Here is a 19,885-nt window from a genome sequence, read left to right on the forward strand (position 1 = left end):
AACCAGCACAATAATTACAAAATATTCAGCCTAAAATTGGGGAATTGAATATATTTCTTGAATCAATAATTTTTAGAAAATATCTTTCATAATAAATATTTAATTTTCCATATGATCATTCATGTAATTTTTGGACAAAAAATAACTAATATACTGGATAGCAGGAATGCTAGAGTACAGTAATTCCTAAAATTATATCCGTTTATAACTAGGTCTTTATTTTTATTACTCTTAGCATTAGACTTTTAGACTTAAGATGACATTGCTCGTGAATTTAGCTTTCTCCTAATTCCGTGTTGAAATTAGTACTATGAAGTACAGAATCTTCTCATTTACCAGAGTCATCAAATTCTCATTTGGCTAACATTAGTTATTTTTCCTGTGGCTTTCAAAAGCTTTGCCCATTTATATCTGTGAGAACAAATTCATAGCTGTTAAACTTTTGACACTTATTTGAGATTGAAGTGTTTCTGACTTTGAAGTGTATTTGACCTTTTAGTATCTATAGAGAAAAACTTTAATTGTTGGTATAGCCTTACCTTTAAAGATAATTGAAGTCATTTTCATGGAGTGTGACTCTAAGAGATGCTGACTGAATATGCAGCGTTGAGATGCTGAGTCTATCCATTCTAAGTTTATGTTAGAAGTAGCCACCATCCTTGGTCTTAGAGGCCATTTCCAGTGAATATTGAGGTGAAAGTATGAATAATTTGATCAAATCTGCTGTTTGTCCCTGTTTGTTACATTTGATCAAGAATGGTATTTGTTCTGTCAGTACAGTGACTGGCAGTACTTCTGAACTGTGGAAGAAATGGAATTTGTAGTCCATTCTTCCACACTTTTATGCATTAAGTCAATATACTAGTTCATGTTTTGGTGACTTTTTTTTTTTACCTTCAACACCCAAACAGTAGTTGATACAAGATAGTCCATAGATACCAATGTGATAATGCTATTTAAAGATGTTTTTTCTTTTTCACAAAAGGATGATATAGTCATAATATAAAACTGTTCTATACATAAAAAATAGTGTGGTTTAAAATATACATTTTTTAAAACTTCTCACTTACTGTGATTTGTATCAGAATTATCACTTAAATGAAGAAAGTCCTACCTTTTCCACTTCTGTAGTTTCTAATTTATGGAAAATTTTTACATTAAGTTTGTCATTATGAATGGTTTTCAAATGGTAAATTTAATCCATTAATAAAAACTAGTTGAGGAATTTCACAAACAGTGATAACTTCCTAACCTGAAAGTAGGATTTACTTGCTAAGAGATTGAGTTTAAAGAAAAAGATTTTAAACTAGAGGAAAAATTCATTATTACTATTAAAATGGATTTTCAGTTACTCAAATATATAAATTTATTAATTACTTGTTTTGAATGAATTGCTCACTTTTTTTGACAGCTGTATCTTTCTTGCTTTCTCTTTATTTTCATATGAAGGTCTCCTGATTTTCATGAAGAAATCAAGGTTAAACTCCCTGCTACTTTAACCGACCATCATCATTTGCTTTTTACCTTCTATCATGTTAGTTGTCAACAAAAACAAAATACCCCACTTGAAACTCCAGTTGGATATACAGTAAGTCTACTTTACTAAATATTTAGCTTTCTTATCTTAAAAATAACTTTAATTTTATGGAAAGTAGTTTTGGAGTTTAAGATATACCAAAACCTGAAACTATACCTACTACCATCCACTTTATTTAAGCTCCGACTAGAATAGAGTAAAATTGCCTTACATGATTTCCAAGGCTGTAAATAGTTTAGATTTAATAAAAAAGACTGTCACATCTTCTTCTAGAGGAATGGCTAGTGGATTTGAATCACCAGCTTTTTAATTAAGAGGGAAGATCTTAGGTCAAGGAACCTCCAGACTCCGTATTTAGTTTACTAAACTTAAAATGATACTCATGGAAAATGTGCAACAATGAATGAATTTGAAATCCAAGTTTTCTGTAAATTTCTGTTAAAATCATAATAAAAAATGGGGAAAAAATTATACTCATTGTTTCCCAGTTGGTTCCAGTTCATGATGACTGACTCCCCATTGCATTTCTAAGACTATAAATCTTCACAAGAGTTAGACTACCAGTCTTGCTTCCATGGAACAGCTGGTGACTTTAAACCTCTGACCTCTTGGTTGACAACTCAATGCACTATGCCACCAGTACTTCTTTAAGATGTAGGGGTTTTGTACATTTGAGTTGGAACCAACTCGTAGCTGACCCTCCAGCAGGTCTTCAGAAACAGTAAATTGTATGGGAGGAGAGTGTCCATCTTTTTTCTAATAAGTAGCTGATAGATTTGAACTCGGTGCCTTTGGGTTAGCAGTACAACTCTTTACCACTAAGCTACCAGTGCTCCCTTTAAGATATAGTCAATGCTTATTATTTGACTACTTCTCATCTGGTTCCCTGAAACTATGTTACTGTATTGGTTAAAGTCATCAAAATTATAAATGTTCATTAATGTTATTTTTTAATCTATATAATTTATTCAATAACTAAATGCTTCACATTTGAGTGTAGATCTTAATTACTGGGTATTTATTTCTCAAAATAGTATATAGGTCCCTAAAGTACTCAAGAGCAACGGTGTCTCTCTGGAGACTAAGGTGCACCTGATACAGGCCATGGTTTTTTCAATCACTTGTTATGCATCAGAGAGTTGGACAGTGACTAGGGAGGATAGAAGGAGAATTGACGCCTTTGAGCTGTGGTGCTGGAGAAGAGTATTGAATGTACCATGGACTGCCAAGAAAACAGATTCATCCTAGAGAGGTTTAAACCAGGCTGCTCCTTGGAGGCAAGGATTCTGGGGCTTCGTCTGACATACTTTGGACATGTTGTAAGGAGAGACAGGTCTTTAGAGAGGACATTATGGTGGGTAGAGTAGAGGGACAGCGCAGGAGGGGAAGACCCTCTATGAGGTGGATTGATGCAGTGACTGGGGTAATGGGGATGGGTGTGTCAGAGGCAATGAGATTGGCACAGGATAGAGCAGGGTTTAGGGCTGTTGTACATAGGGTCGCTATGAGTCGCAAATGACTCGATGGCACATAACAATAACAACAAAAACATATAGGTCCCTATTTGGTAAAAGCAATTTTATCTTGTTTACTAACTTAAAGTCAACCCGGCAGAAATGTAGAAGGTGGTCCTGGTGATTTTCCTCTGTGAAGGAGTTAGTCAAGAAATCCCTGTGGACTAGTTAGGCCCTGTCACCTATAGGGTCTCCATGAGTCAGGGGATATTCGGTAGCAGCAAACTTTTGGTTTGGTTTTGTTCAGTTTTGTTTTAATATATCCCTGGTGGCCTACTGGTAAAAACTGTGTAGCAGTCTCAGAGGCATGCGATTCGAATCCACCAACTGCCCCACAGGGAAATGATGAGGACAGTCTCTTCCCATGTGATATATTGCCTCTCAAAACCCACTGGATGGTCAGCTATGGGTTGGTTCCAAATTGATGGTATACAATATCAAAACAATAGTATAGATGTTGTGTACCTTTCTTTTTTGTTGTTAAAACAAAGCAGTAGATTTAAGGGTTCTTCAGAAGAGAATAGTTTGAATTGTAAAACTGTTAAAAGAGACTCTTAAATTAAAATCTTAGAATGTTTTTATAGAAATCAGTCACATTATAGTCAGATTGTCGTAGTTATGTTAATGTGAAAGAAAGCTAATTTTTTCCAGGAAAATCAAGCCTCTACTGAAGAGCAAATTCACCAATTTATTTTTTTTCTATTTTTGAGGTGTGTGTTAACTAAATTTTTTTTAATGTTCATATCTTTTATTTTAGCTGAGTTTTCAAAAATTCATTTCCAGCCAGCTATTTCTTTCACTGAAATGTTTGTCAGTGTTTTTATTTGCTATTGATTTGTGAGTGAGGAGCTGTCCTGTGTTATCTAGTAGAACTCCTCCATAAAGTTTTCCTGATGGTAATTGTTACAGAATCAAACTTTTGGGTGGATTCAAATACTATCCTTTTGGTTAATGGTGGAGGACAAACTATTTGTTCCAACCAAAATCTTTCACTATTTACTTTGAAAATATTATCTCAATTTTAATCAATTTATGGTATTTTTCTAGTACCAACTTTCTCTTGCATAAGGATCTCTTATAGATTTAAATATCATATGGCCAATAACCATGATGTTCTAGAGATCCTCTTTAATAAAGTGTAATCTTTGAGGAAATGTTCCCTGAGTAGAGTTTTGAAGCCTTATGCAATTAAATCACTTTCCTGTTGATGATATAAGTCAAATTTGGCTCATGCCAGTTTCTTCAATCAAGTTTTCAAAGTAATTGTTTTATAATGTTTAAGTTGATATTGTTTTCTTTTTGCTTAAAAGTGGATACCAATGCTTCAGAATGGACGAGTAAAGACTGGTCAGTTTTGCCTACCAGTCTCGCTGGAAAAACCACCACAAGCATATTCTGTACTGTCTCCTGAGGTCAGTATCTATCTTTTTTTTTTTTTTAAATTATTATTTTGTGTGCGTGTGCCGTCAAATCAGATCTGACTGGTACAGGAGGATATTGCGCCTCCTTCTCCGGCAGAGCATCTGGTGGATTCGAACCGCGTTCCTCTGGGATTGCAGTGCAGCTTCTTGCCACTTGGCCACCAGAGCTCCCCAGTATCTATCTTTTATATTGAAATGTTCCAGAGGGACTTTTCATTACAACTGCATTTTAGCCAAAACAATTTTGCTATGTCTTTATTTGTATTTTAGGACAAAGCAATATTATTTCCTCTAATTTTTAAATTTCATTTATACAAATGTTGCAAGTTTTAATCCTGTTATTTAAAAAAGAAATTCATTTACTTTAAAGACAGAATAATACTTAAAATGTTGTTTTGAGAAGCACAGCTTTGGACCAGTAACTTGAAATTGACCCAATGAGATGCCAAGTTACCAAAGAAAAAGACTGGCAACTCCATGATCGTAATAGATGAGATCTATTAAGGGATTATTAACTGAGGCAATACCCTGATAGCCATGGTGAGTAAAGTTTACATGTTACCAGGACCCTAGCAAATATTATAAATGTTACAAGGCCAACCTAGCAAGTATTGCATAATAGTTGATTTAGCAAGTGGAAGTGAGAGACCCAAGCAGGAGTAGCGGCACAAAAATCTATCCACAACATTCCACTCTAGAGGCTGCTCCTTACAATCCGCATGCTTCCCCTTCTGTAAGGTCCGAGAGGGCAAGGCTCACAACTAGGTTGATGGGACAGGCAGCACTGCTTCAGTTGGAGGCACAGACCACAGCTACAATATAAGCAAACTTGGCAACTCAACTCTACACCCAGGAAAAGATCAACATACAACGGATATGCTGCCATCTAGAGGTCAAGGAAGGAAAAACAGGTGGCCTCGGTTAGCATTCACAGGTGTCTAGGACCTCTGTCAACTTCTTCACCTAGCTTAACAAATCACTGTTAGTGGTAGTCTTGTATATGGGAACAGTTAATTTTTACACCTATCTTGAGCAGTGGTCATAATGTCTAGAGCCATTTGACATGACTAGTTAAGATAATATCTCCCTTGGCTCCTAGAGCCACATATGCGGAAGACTGATCATGTGGCCCGCGAAGCAGCCTCCAGCTGCATAGTGATCAGTGCACCTCACTGCAGCTGGGAGAAAGGCTAAGAAACTATTTAATAGAATCTTTCTTCATCCTCAAGAACATCTTAGAGGGTCATCTATAAGTCAGTTTTGACTGGGCGGCAGTGACTGGATACAGTTACTCACTTTCTGGTCGATTTTAATGATTTGATTTCATTTCATCTACTACTTGCTTTGAATAGTTTACTTCCTATCACACTTAAAACTAGCTGTATATCCTCATTTTTAGTTTTTACTATCTTTCATATTCTGGTACATTCAGAGATTCTGCTTTGTAAGTTTTAAATCATATCCCCTTTCCCTTTTTACCCCCTTGAAAACTTATTTCCTTCACTTACTCTTTACAGAGAGTTAAGGGATAGCAATAATTGGTGCTGAGCACCTATGCAGCTTTTCCCTCAACCTTGTTGACTGCTTTGCCCTGAATCAATTTTACAAACATTCAGAGTCACCTGTTTGCTGACATTGGGCTGTCTCCACTCTTAGCACATATTAGACTGTACTGAGGGAGACAATCCTGACATGTAACCTTTCTTGTAATGTACTCAGTGTTTTCATTTATATACTTAACATTTTAACACTTCTGCATTAATTCTCACAAGCTTGCATTAATTTATTTTTTAAAAATTTATTATTAATTTAAATGAAAATTTACAGAGACTTTGGATTTCAATTCATTCATTGCTGCATTTTTCTCCCCTACCCTCTTGGAAAAGTAAAAGAAAAATTTTTTTATTGTTTTACAATCCCTTCCCCTGGTCCACTCCACTGTGCAGCCTTCACTCTGCACTCCCGTCATGACAAAAATACCTAGTCACATATCCCTTTTAAACAGTTTTCTCCCTCATAGGTTTCAATACAGTATACATTATTGGACCCATCTTTCTCAGTCTCCCCCAACCTTGAGGTCAGTCCTGTTTTACAACAGTGGCACTGTGCAGTATTTTAGGGAGTAGTCATATTGTACCTAGCCTAGTACTTGAGACCACTCTGTTGACTGGTTAAAAAGAAATTAATGCTGCACACCCACTGTGCAGTCCTTTTGTGACTGAGATATTTCACTCAGCATAATGTCTTCCAGGGTCACCCATTTTGAATAATACTGCATGAGTTCCTTGTTTTTCAATGCAGTGTAGTATTCTCTATCCATTGGTTTGTTGATGGGCACTTAGGTTGTTTCCAACTCCTTGCTATTGTGAACAAGGCTGCGATAAACATGGATGTGCAGCATTAATTTCTTTTTAACCAGTCAACAGAGTGGTCTCAAGTACTAGGCTAGGTACAATATGACTACTCCCTAATACTCGAAAATATCCACAAAGGCCTGTGGTATTTTAGTGTCCTATGAATGGGAGACTAAGATGTACCTCATTTAGGCTCTGATCTTTTCAGTCTTTTGCTATGCATCTGAGAGCTGTACAGAGAATAAGCATAACAGAATAAGATTCTATGCCTTTAGATAGAGATGTTGGAGAAGAATACTGAATATCCCATGGCTGACAGAAAGAATGAGCAGGTATGTCTTCAAAAATTTGCAGCCAGAGTGCTTCTTGGAGACACGGATGGTGAGACTTTGGCTCACATATTTTGGGCAAGCTGCTGAGAGAACCTCTTGTTAGGAGATATCCCTTGGAAAGGACACAAGAGAGTAAGACCCCCGGTGAGGTGGATTGCTACTGTGACTGCAACAGTGAGTTCAAGTATATCAGAAATGATGAGCATGGCACAGGATAAGGCAGGATTCAGGTCTGTTTTTCAGGTTACTGTGAGTTGTACTCTATGCAGTGACACTTAACATCAATGACATAGGTGGGACAACATACAGGATTTATATAAATAGACTAAGGAACTTTTGGGAGTTCTGGTGGCCTGGCAGTAAGAAGCTGTGCTGCAGTTCCAAAGGCATGCAGTTCAAACCCACCATCTACTCTGTGGGAGGATGAACGGTCTCCTCCTAGGCAGTTTAGTGCTTCTGAAAACCCTCTAGAGGGTCAGCTCTGGGTCATTTCCGGCTTGAAGGCACACAGTAACAAAGAACTTTTAGAGTGTTCTGGTGGCTTAACTTATAAGAAATTTCTCTGCCAACACAAAGGTACACAAGTCAAAACCAACCACCTGTTCTTTGGAAGAAAGATGGGCAAACAACTCCCACTGAAAACCTGCTGTGAGTTGATTCTCATATAATGGTACACAAGAACAACAACAAGGAACTTTTGTAAGGTTAGAGTTAATCCTTTCCCCTGTAGATAGTCTTGTAACCAAAAACATAGCTTCAACAGTCAGTATGATAGCGTTAATGTAATGACACCCATAGATAGTATTGGGGAAATAAAAAACAGTGAATTCTGTAGAAACTATAGCATGACAGGTAGTGGAGCTGAGCAGATATATCTTCAGTGCTACCTTTCTCAGGTAAAGATAATGTTTCTGATTAAATGGGCATAGAATGGTTAAAGAACATATTATTAGGTGCTACAACTCATAGCAACCCCATGAAAAACAGATGAAAACCTTGCCCTATCCTATACCATCCTTCCAGTCTAACCATGCTTGACCACATGATGAAAATCACTGTGTCAGTCTATCTCATTGAGGGACTTCCTCTTTTTCACTAACTCTCTGCATTTCTAGGCATGATGTCTTTTTCCAAGGACTGGCCCCTTCTGACAACATACCCAAAGCATTTGAGAGCAAGTTTCACTGTCTTTGCCTCCAAGGAGCATTTGAGCTGCATTTCCTCCAAGACAGAGCTTCTGATTCTTTTGGCAGTGTCTGTTATATTCAATACTCATTGCTCCAATCATGATTCAAATGCATCAGTTCTTTGGTCTTCTTTATTCACTGTCCAACTTTAGCTAAAATGTCAGTCTCACCTAAGGATTTTTATTTTGGTTTACTTTTTTTTTTTTTTACAACTTTCAACTTTTCTAGACTCATACTTCGTAATTGCAGGATCGAGTTATTAATGGATGTTTACAGCTGTTTCTCTTCATTTTGAGCATGGCACAACACTAAAATGAAGATCATTCATTGGGCGAAAATTTTACTCCATTCATGTCATTAAGGTTGATTTTATTTTTAAGAACGATTATTCCCCAGTTGCAATTTGAATAACTTCTTCCAACCTGAGAACAAAAAAGGGTTAGTAACAGAAGAGAGGCTGGAGATCCTCTGATAGGATTTTGTATAATAAATGATTTATTTATTACAATTACCTTTTTAAAAATAAAAAAACACCCATAATTAGTTATTATAAACAGGAATTTTCCCTGTTGGAGTATACAAACATTAAATTGATTTTATCTGTGAAAAGAGACTGTGATGTGAAGAATTTAACTTTCTGTAGTCAAAACAAGGTCAGACCATCAATTACTTATATGCAAGTTCAAATCAAATCCAAAAGAAAGCAGCAGAGACACCCTGAGAAGCATTTTAGGGCTAGGGAACGGTGATCCCACCCCCTGTCTGTGCAATAATAAATGGACCTGATGAAGCTCCTGTTACCGAGCCCCCCGCCCCCAGCCAGAGGCAACCTGGACCCCAGGGCCCCATGGTGGGGCAGCCTGGGCGACCCATTCCACTTTGTTCTACATTCCCCTTTCTGCTCTTTCTGTCAAGGGTTAGCCCCTATGCACTGTCCCAGGGAACACGGTATTTAAGAGAGAACTATATGGGTATTAAAGTTGGTTTGGTTTTAAAAAATATATATTATTTCCATAGTATTCTTATTAAGATATTTTATTTTTTTCTTTTGTTCCCAGAATTAGTATTCTCTATAATCAGTATATTTAAAATCTTATAGGTTCCTCTCCCTGGCATGAAATGGGTAGATAATCACAAAGGTGTTTTTAATGTTGAAGTAGTTGCTGTTTCATCTATCCACACACAGGTAAGTCAGTTTTAATAAGAACTAGAACTAGGATCAAAATGAAAGTAAATAAATGGAACATTATGTGATGCATATGTCAGTCTTGTTATCTAAGATGACAGCAGTTTATTAATTAAAAATTGTACATGGTACTAACTAAAGGAATGAATTTTCTAAAATATATCACTTCATTTTGAAAGTTAGGGGAATTCTTTATCTAAGCTTCTTATAAAAAACCTGTTATATAATTGTTGAAAAACAATTATCCAGTTCATATTCTTTCTCAGACTCAAGCTATCAGAAACCAAGAGGGTTCTTGGACATCCCTTTCTTTCCTTAAAATTCACTCTTTTTCTAGAGCATGCCAAACTCCTCTCAGTACCTTTGCATATGCCGTTTCCCTGGATGCAGGGGTTTTTTTTTGGTTGTTTTTGTATATTCATTTGACTTATCTTCATTAAGGTTTGCACACGTCAGGGAAGCCTTCTTTTCTGACTTTTTTAAAACATACCACCTTCATCTTTCTATGCATCGTCAGCTCTACATTTCTTAGCTTTCTTATCATTTCACTCCCTCTGTTTGTATGTGCATATACACATACAGAATTATTTATTATTTCTCTCTTTTTTTAAGAACCTTACAATGTAATAGAAGAAAATGTAAAGATAATGACAGTCCAAAATTAATGCCATGTTATATACTGTATTAACACATTGCTTTGAAGTGGCTGAAGTTGCCGGTTCTGTTTGGATTGAGATGTTACTCTGATATGTAGGCTTTACCATACAGAAAAATAGAGGGTAGGTAACTCAGATGAGTACAAGTACAATAATATGACAGTAGTTTTATACTAAAAGACTAGCAAGTAATCTGATGTGAACACAATTTAAAGTTCATAGGAAATTGGCACAGATGGAGATAAGAAGACTGGGTTGTAACTGGTTAGAAAGGACTTTGAGTACCATGTAGTTCAGAGTTCAGATAGATGGTGATTTCACTAGCCTAAATAGCATGTGAAATAAAAATTGGGGGTCTACTAAAAAAGGGCAGTTACAGAATCATCTTGACTTTCTTTTTTTTTTAATATATTGAGCTTGAAATGTCTTGGCACTTTAGATTGAGATGTACAGTAGGTGGTTGTATTGGTTTGACACTTGAAACAGAAGGGAACTTAATAAAGGTGATAGCCAAAAATAGGGGTAAATGGATTTTTCAAGGAGTTAATACAGGAAGAAAGATGAGTGTTTAATATGGAATTGAATGTTCAGAAGTCTGAAAAGGAAAGAGACAGTGTGCCAGGGTTTCCTAAGACACCCCTAAGTTCAGTTTTCACTAGAATATTCATGAGATTCAACATATAGTTGTACTCATAGCTGTGAGTTATTTTAGTTATAGAATATCAAGCAAAATCAGATTGGAGAAACATTCACTTATATAACTTTTTTTTTTTAATGGCTAAGAACAGTGGTGCATGAGGTAAAGATTGCAGGAAACAAGACATTCACCCAAGAGTCTTCTCTTAGTGAGGTTACACAGGATGAGTAGAGACAACACATGTGAAATGTTATAAGGTCATTGCAATCTCAGTGCTCAGACTTTATGGTGGAGGTGGTCATGGAAGCACCCTCTTCTAGCAAGTACCATAATTTCAGATTCCCTGGAAGGAAAGAAGGAAGTGCTCAGCATAAGCCACGTTTGCACTCTGTACTTAGGTGTAGTGAGCTCCTCTTTATCAATGTGGTGGAAACTCTCCTGAATTCCAGGTTTCTAAAAGTCAGCCAGTGGCCAAACTTGTAAACAGGCCTTCAGTAGAGTAGCAATCCAAAGCCAACTGTGTTAATTCTTTCTTTGTCCAGTGAGATAAGGGAAAGATAAGGAGTCACTTTACCTTTATACTATGTTTTTTTTTTATTTGTTTTTAAAAATTTTACTTAGTGGTCAAAGAGAGGTCTCAGCAGAAGAATTTACTTCATTGGCAGTTTTTCTTTTCTGTATTACTGGATGTGGACTATTCCTGTAATATTTCTCAGTGCTCCATGTGTAGTGTATTGCTATATTTCTATTGTACTGTTGAAACATACTCTTTTTCTTAAAGGAAATGTTCTTCGTGTTACACTCTATCTTCTTAAACATACTGATAACCTAATTTGCATGCTTGTTTTTTCCATAGTTGTATGCTTATTGTTTACTCTTTTTAGATTTATCAGTACATTTCTCTTTTATTTTTATGGATATTTACATGTTTTCTTTACATAATAAATGATTGTAGAAAATTTATAGATGACTTTAAAACTTATACAAAATAAAGTCTGTAGCACATACATCCTCTTGATAAATACTCAAAAATTTATTAATTTTCTGACTTTTTTTAAGCATTGAAATTGATCATGCATTGTAACCCTTTTAAGAGCTTCAGTGGAAAACCATAAATGTTATGCTTTGAACTTTTTTTGTAGCTCTTTGAAATAAACTAAATACACTGTGTATATAGGTAGAGTTCAGTAGCAAGTTATTGTTTATTTCTTTATATATCCACATGCCAACTTAGAACAGTATTTGAACTATAAATGTGTAACTGTGCTTTAACTACTTTCATTGGTTGTTATCTAAGTAAAAGTGGCCCATAGTCCTTTAGCATTGGGAAATTTAAAGAGTTATAATTGTTTAGTATTTTTGTTCATTCTTTGTTTTAGGATCCTTATCTTGACAAATTTTTTGCTCTGGTCAATGCTCTGGATGAACACATGTTTCCGGTACGAATAGGGGATATGCGAATCATGGAAAATAACTTAGAAAATGAATTGAAGAGCAGTATTTCAGCATTGAATTCATCTCAGTTGGAACCAGTGGTTCGATTTCTTCATCTTCTTCTTGATAAAATGATTCTTTTAGTTGTTAGACCTCCTGTCATTGCTGGCCAAATAGGTAATTTACTTACGTTTCTGGATTGATGACCTTTATAATTTGACACTTTTAACTTTTATAAAGAAGCCCTGGTGGCACAGTGGTTAAGAATTTTCTCCTAACTAAAACACCTGCTGTTTTGGACCCACGAGCTGCTCTGTGGGGAGAAAGATGTAGTAGTCTGCTTCCATAAAGATTACAGCCTTGGAAACCTGGTGGGCATTTCGACTCTGTTCTACTGGTTCACTGTGAATCAATTCATTTGATAGTAGCAGGTTTGATTTTAGTATTTAACTTTTGTAGAAGTATAACCATGATTTCTATTTTTTCCCCACAAGGGTTTTGTTTCATATTTTTGATTGTTGTTTATTTATAATGCCAGAAAATGGATACTTTTCATTGTTGTTATAAAACATAGGCCTTTTACTTGCTTAAGGGATACTGTGCTGTTGACACTTACAGAAACTGACCAAGGCTTAGTTTCTGACTAGGATCTCAAACAGATCCTTAGAAAAGCAGGCAAATTATGTTATATTCTTTAGAACATACAATGCATTTACTTTAAATGTACACTATCTGCTGTCCTCTATTTAATACAGCACTTGTTTCTTTGTTTTACCCAAGATCTCAATATCCCTTTCTTCTAAGGTTTACTTCTCTACTTTTACTCCTAGTTTTCATCCAAGTTCTACAAAGTTCTATAAGATTTCTGCAAATTTCTCCATCAGCTTACATGTTAGAGAAATTTTGTGCTGACTGGTGGTACAAAGGAGAAATATATTCCACTATTTGAGAGTTTTTATGTGGTGGTTTTGTCTTACTTTGGCTTTAAATTGGAGACTCATAAGTGGAGATAATTTTTGGATTGACCATTGAGTAAGAGAAGGTTAAAGACTTTCTAGGAAATTAAACAATATTTTCATAGTACATGGATAATAAGTCGGGCTACTTGAAGAGAATTAGAAATAATGGCATGTTGGTGGCTGGTGACTTGAGATGATACTAGAGAGGGAGATTAAGTATTTTCCATGCCACTGTCAGGAATTTGGACTATCACCCTGTAGGGAATCAATAGCTTATGAAGGGTCTGGTCTTAATTAGGATAGTAACATGACCTAGTTGCATGATACCTGGATATGGGATCATAATGGGAAACTCTCTAGATAAGGAGATAAATAAGCAATCTTGTAGAATCTGCTAAATCTATATTTGTAGAATCCACAAAAAATAAAGTCATATGGAAAAAAAGTACTGAAGGATTAAGGGAGGATGGGTTAAAAGATGCTATAGAGATGCAAATAGTGTTACAGAAATCATGGATGGTTTTTCAGAAATAATTGTTAATATTATATATGAAATAGTAACAATTATAGAAAACACTTGGACCACACTTACTGTATATTATAGTGCTATTTTGCTTATCTTACTGCATGACATCTTTCTAACTTCCCTGTGTGATAGGTTATTATTGCCACCATTTCTTGTATACATTAAATATAAGAAGGAAATAGTTGACACTAAAAAGAATACAAGCAGCAAATGCCAATTTGAAGAAATTGAGTTAGAAGAGGAAACAGACAAGGGAAGGGCATAGGATGGAGAGATTTGAGCATATGTTTATATGCTTAGGAGAAATGGTTGGAACTTGAAAAGTATATGATATAGAGTAGGAAGAGAGGTAATTACTAAAGCAAATCTATAAGATAGTTATAGATAGATCATCTTTAAATAGAAGAGGGACACTTCTTTCTTGGGAAAGGAGATTAAAGTAGTTTTAGTTATTTATAAATTTATAATTAAAAATTGAGGAACTTTCATGCTTCGTAAGTTTCTTCTGTGGAGGGAAAGGCCAGATTTACCAAGAAAAAAGTAGTAGGGTCACTTGGCTTCAGGCCTTTTGTTCATAGGGTCGCTATGAGTCATGCTTGAGTCGAAGGCAATCAACAACAACTATGAGAAATATGAAAAGTAACCAAGAATACAGGTAGGATTGCAAAGCTATATCCAGGTTTCTCTGTCTCTAGTCTCTTTCTTCTCTAGTTCAGTATAGAGAAATTAATCTTCCTAAATGTCCACTTTATCTTATTATTACACTTTCAGGCAAGCTTAATTGACTTCATTATTGGTTCATAATTTCCTGTCTTGATTAAATTCATTATCAAGTGTGAGGCTCTGTTACTCAATATAAATTGCTGTTCTGTTAACCCATTTATTCATTGTGCTACCAGAATTCTAAAGTTTTTGTAAAATTCTTGGTATATACTGATTTAAATGACTGTACAGGTATTGATTAGCTTTATATTTAAGGTCCTTTATAGTCTTACTTCAGCTTGGTTTCTAATTTGTCTTTTCTATCTAATCTTTTTAGAAAATCACTCATTTCAATCAAATTCCTTATCATTTAATCCCTTAAGTTACTATTTTTATAATCTCTTTTTATTGCTTTTTAGAAACTAAATATGTGTTCAATTTTTGCTTTTTATTGTCACAATTAAAATAAGCTGCTTTTTATAATTGATACAAAATCAATTCTTTTATAAATTCTATACAATTTCTTTTTCTTATTTTCTTATCATGGCTCTGTTGTTATTACAAAATGATAAGTGTCTGTTGAGCAGTGATTTTGTTTTTAGTAACTAGATCCATACAATTTTTATGATAAATTAATTTTTCTCTTCATTTTGTTTAAAATGTTTTTACTTTAACTCCTAGTCAGTGCTGTTAATACCGGAATAAGTTTCTTCTGTATCATGAATTATACTGTGTATAATTATCATACTTAAAATAACTAGAGATTTTAAAACATTAAAATAAAGTATATAGTATATACTTAAAGTATAATAAACTTAAAGCAAAAATATTTTCCTCCTTCTAAAAGTTAATCTAGGTCAAGCATCTTTTGAAGCCATGGCATCAATTGTAAATCGACTTCATAAAAACTTAGAAGGAAGTCACGACCAGCATGGCAGGAACAGCCTACTTGCGTCATATATCTACTATGTTTTTCGCCTACCAAATACTTATCCTAATTCACCATCACCAGGTATTTTATTTTTTTTCCCCATTAAATTGTCTTGCACTTGTGTGTACCTGACAGGATTAAGATAATATCTTAGTTTATAGCATGACACATTCATTTAATAGCATTAACTCACTGCCTGATAAATACCAGGTACTGTGCTGAGTGTTAGAAGTAAAAGGATAAATAGATTCAGTTTCTAGACATGATTATATAGTTTCCTTTACATTTAAGTAGACATTTTTGTTGAATTAATTCTTAAATACAAACTTTGAAAATTAATTCTTATGTTTCTGAGGACATGTCACCATATCTTATTAAGATAAATGGAACCTTGTCATTTGGTATACTTTTGGATACAGAAGCAGAAGTAGGGTTTCTTGGCAAATCCCTTTATAATTGTGTGAAACCCAGTAACAGAAGGAATTTTTCTAAAAAGAATTTATACCTTTATGATCAGTTCTACAAAAGAGCCCTTTTGGGCAATAAAACACAGACTAGTTATTCACATTTTATATGACATTGCTGATAGTGGTAGTTGGGAGTGAAATATATCTTAGTTTTGAATGCTCTTTAGTTCAGTTAGTTAGCTAATGATAATATTATACATGAATTTCAACCTGTTCACGTATTTGTTAGTATAAACTGGCATTCATCACTATGATAATGTTAAGTAGCCTGTTGTTGGTGGCCTAGTGGTGAGAAACTGTGCTGCAATCCCAAAGGCACGTGTTTCAAATCCACCAGCTGCTCCGCAGGAGAAAGATGAGCAGTTTCCTCCTTTGTTTATAACTGCCTCTGAAAATCTACTGGAAAATCAGCTATGGGTTATTTCTGACTCGACAGTACACAACACCACCAATAATGTTAATAACAGTGACAGATAATTATGATATTATGTAAATGAAAGCATAGTAATCAATGTTTTATCAACTTTCTTTCTTTGCTTAATTGTAAAAGGACAGTTATTTGACTCTGATATTCTGGTTCATCATTCCCTATCTTGATTATTAAAATTATAGTTTTAAGGTTCTAAATGTACAGGTGATTAATTATATCTAGTAAATCCTCCATTTACTATTTTATTCAATACACTATTAGAATCCTTCAGTTTATGCAAAACTTCATCTTTACATGCTAATGTGAAAGACTGTATGATCATGATTTTTGTCAGTTGCTATAAAATTCAGCATTTTGTGGGAATTTTTGGGCTTTTTTAAAAAAATTCATAGTATGTTTCACTTACACACAGGCAGTTTTTAACCTCTGCAACATTTTGTAAAGTGGTAGAGTTTTAAAATATGTTTTCCTAATATTTTTGTTTGTTTTTTAAATTCTGTGATACTGCATATGAACAACTAGGTCCTGGGGGTTTGGGAGGATCAGTACATTATGCTACAATGGCTAGATCTGCTGTGAGACCTGCAAGCCTTAATTTAAATCGCTCACGAAGCCTTAGTAACAGCAATCCAGATATATCTGGGACCCCCACATCACCAGATGATGAAGTACGATCAATCATCGGCAGTAAGGTAAGTAGAAGATATTGATAGAAAAATGTGGTTTTCCATTTCTAAAAAAAATAGAAATGTGCAGCTGTTTTAATTTATCTTAAATTTAAAATGTATCTTAAATAGTAGTAATTGAGAAATTACGCATTTCTTTTCTATTATTAAGCACTCATTGTACTGTGTCCCTAGTTTAGTTACTCTGCTTAAACATTTCTGTCAAATTTTAGAATTTTACAGGATCACAAAGAACATATAAAGGAGCTCTGGTGGCTTAGTGGTAAGGAGTCATGTTGCCATCCCAAAGGCTCACTGTTCGAATCCACCAGCAGTCTCCTCTGATGTGATTTGCTGCCTCTGAAAACCCACTAGAGGGTCATTAATGGGTTGTTTCCTACTTGATGATATGGAATAGCAACAACATCAAGCACATATTGCTAGCTTTCTTTAATCTGATAATTATGTAAAAATTGACTAGAAATACATAATATTTTCTGTAGAATTAAAAAGACAATTCTGTGGCTACAGTGAAGAGCAAATCTCTGATTTAAATTGTGCTCCCATTATCTCCAAAGACAATCAAGAATATTGCTAAACTTTAAATGACAATATAATTATATTTTAGATAGAAAACTCAAATTATGCTAAGGTTAGAAAAGCATAGTTCTGATTTTACTGAAGTCTGTAAGTGGTACAAATTATTAACATGCTTGGATGCATTTTAAAGTTTTATCTTAAACTTTGGTAATTGTGTTCCACCCATGGATAACCTTGGAAGAAAGGTCTGGCAATATACTTCTGAAAAACCACCCTTGAAAGCCCTAGTGAGCACCCTTTTACTCTCACATATACATAGAGGTGTCATGAGTTGGAATAAACTCAGTGGCAGCTAATTTTTAAATAATTATCCCAAACAGAGAGAGAGGCCAGGTAGTAAAAAATGTGTCCTTATTTTATTCAGAGCATATGTTTTAATTATCCCAAATATGTACTTAACAAGAATTCTTTTATTTCTTAATAGGAAATACAAAATTTAGGTTGGAGGAAGACATAGGAATACAAGCTAGGAAATCATGTCACGTTAATTCTTTGACCAAACGTTTTCAAACATGTCTACTATTGTTGTAAAGAAGATAGATGTCGTTATTATGAAATCAAAGCCTATCTTTCTTTTTCTCCTTGCTATCTGTTCCATCGTCTTTCTCACTCTATCTCCTACTTTATTGAGAAAATTGAGGCACCAGCAGAAAACTTCCATAAGCTTCCTCCACCATATTTACATAAAACTACCTACTAGTAACTACAGTCCAGGAGCTTTGGTGGTCTAACTAATAAGGAGTTGTACCATTAAGTCAAAGACCACACTTCTCTGGCAGTTTGAATCCACGAGCATCTCTAAAGGAGAAGATGGCAACCTCTTCCTGTGCAGTTTTCAGTCTCAGAAACTCAGTGCAGGCCCACTCAGTGCCGACCCCACAGCTGTGAGTTGACTCTTCTGTTGTTTTTTTAAAAAAAGTACAACCCACATTTTAATTCTATTCCTTTATACCTATTGGTACAGGTGAACTTTCCACATGCATATGAAACAATTAAAAATATCATTGCCTGAATCAAGCACACCACAGTTTTAAAAGGAATATTGTTGCTCTTTAACATTTTAAAAAGGTCCTTGAGAGCAAATTTACTTAATGCAATATGTTCATTTAATTTCCTCATTCCTACTTTCATGGGTTGTAAGTGTGGATCCAAGTAGATTGAAATCTTTGATGACTTTAATCTTTTATCGACTTATCATAATGTTGTCTCTTGGTTCACTTGTGAGGATTTTGTTGTTAGAAGCAGGAATGGTATCCACTTCCTAAACCACATGCCTCTGGAAACTATGAACTTTGAGAAATGACAGTAGTTATAGAAGGGCTTCATGTCTTTTGTTCATAGAGGAGTTTTGAGTCGTGCTCCACTTAATGGCAATCAACAACAACAACAACAATCTTACCCACTTATCATAATATTGCCTATTGGTTTACTTGTGAAGATTTTTTGTTTTCTTTATGTAAAGATGAATTACAGGAATTATATGTATTCCTGTATATAGGAACAAAACAACAGGTCACATGTTTCTTTTAAATGCTTAAGTTTTGACTTGATGTAATTTTAACCACTCAGCATTATTGTTGGGTACCATCGAGTGGGAACCGACCCATCGCCGATGCTCCAGTGAGTTTTAGAGGCAGTTAATCGCCATCCTCTTCAGAGCTGCTGGTGGATTCACACCACATGCCTTTGGGATTGCAACACAGCTTTTTGCCATTAAGCCCCAAGTATTGTAGATATAAAGAACAATTAAAACACATTTATTATTTACTCTTACATTGCTAATTAGCAGATACTCATAATATGCATAACTTAATAACATGCTAAATTATTAAATGAGTTAGAAAGTAATGATAGTGTACAGAAAAATTATTTATATTCTTTTTATTTAAATATATTTACAAAGAAAGATAATTGTAATTTTGTAGAGATCAGGTGCATATGGTTTGTTATTTTTGTAATGTAAGTAATAATTGTTAAAATTTAAAATGGCAAAAAGAATTTCCCATATTAAAGAGATATAATTTTGGAGTCTGGTAAAAAATTTACTTATCTGTAAAACATTGACTTTGGATTTCGTTTTACAAATTTTACAAATATTGGTAACAAATAATTTTATTTTGAATATTTTTGAATGTGTTTTCCTGGGAAGTATTTTTCATATGTACAATTTTTTAAAAAATATTTGGAGAGTTTATTCCAAACTCTGTGTTTACTAATGTACTTTAATTATGTGACTCTTACTGTGTGAGGGAAATCTTATCATTCTCATTTTATAGATTAAAACTGAAAAAAAAAAAAGAGATCAAGTGCTTTATCTTGCATTTTATAGCTTCAAAGCTAAGATCTT

At 34.6% G+C, this 19,885-nt stretch overlaps 1 protein-coding gene across 1 annotated transcript in view; it reads left to right on the plus strand.

Moving 5' to 3' along the window:
* Positions 1 to 19,885, plus strand: part of DOCK7 (dedicator of cytokinesis 7) — a 246,399-nt gene that overhangs the window by 146,519 nt on the left and 79,995 nt on the right. The window contains exons 17-22 of the mRNA XM_006879772.1: positions 1,450 to 1,588; positions 4,362 to 4,463; positions 9,445 to 9,531; positions 12,204 to 12,435; positions 15,293 to 15,457; positions 16,814 to 16,965. Of these exons, the coding sequence (XP_006879834.1) occupies positions 1,450 to 1,588; positions 4,362 to 4,463; positions 9,445 to 9,531; positions 12,204 to 12,435; positions 15,293 to 15,457; positions 16,814 to 16,965 (877 nt within the window). The remainder of the gene's footprint in view (positions 1 to 1,449; positions 1,589 to 4,361; positions 4,464 to 9,444; positions 9,532 to 12,203; positions 12,436 to 15,292; positions 15,458 to 16,813; positions 16,966 to 19,885) is intronic.

The sequence above is a fragment of the Elephantulus edwardii genome, unplaced genomic scaffold (assembly GCF_000299155.1).
Source record: "Elephantulus edwardii isolate Elephantulus edwardi_28Jun2011 unplaced genomic scaffold, EleEdw1.0 scaffold00005, whole genome shotgun sequence".
In the NCBI taxonomy this organism is placed as follows: domain Eukaryota; kingdom Metazoa; phylum Chordata; class Mammalia; order Macroscelidea; family Macroscelididae; genus Elephantulus; species Elephantulus edwardii.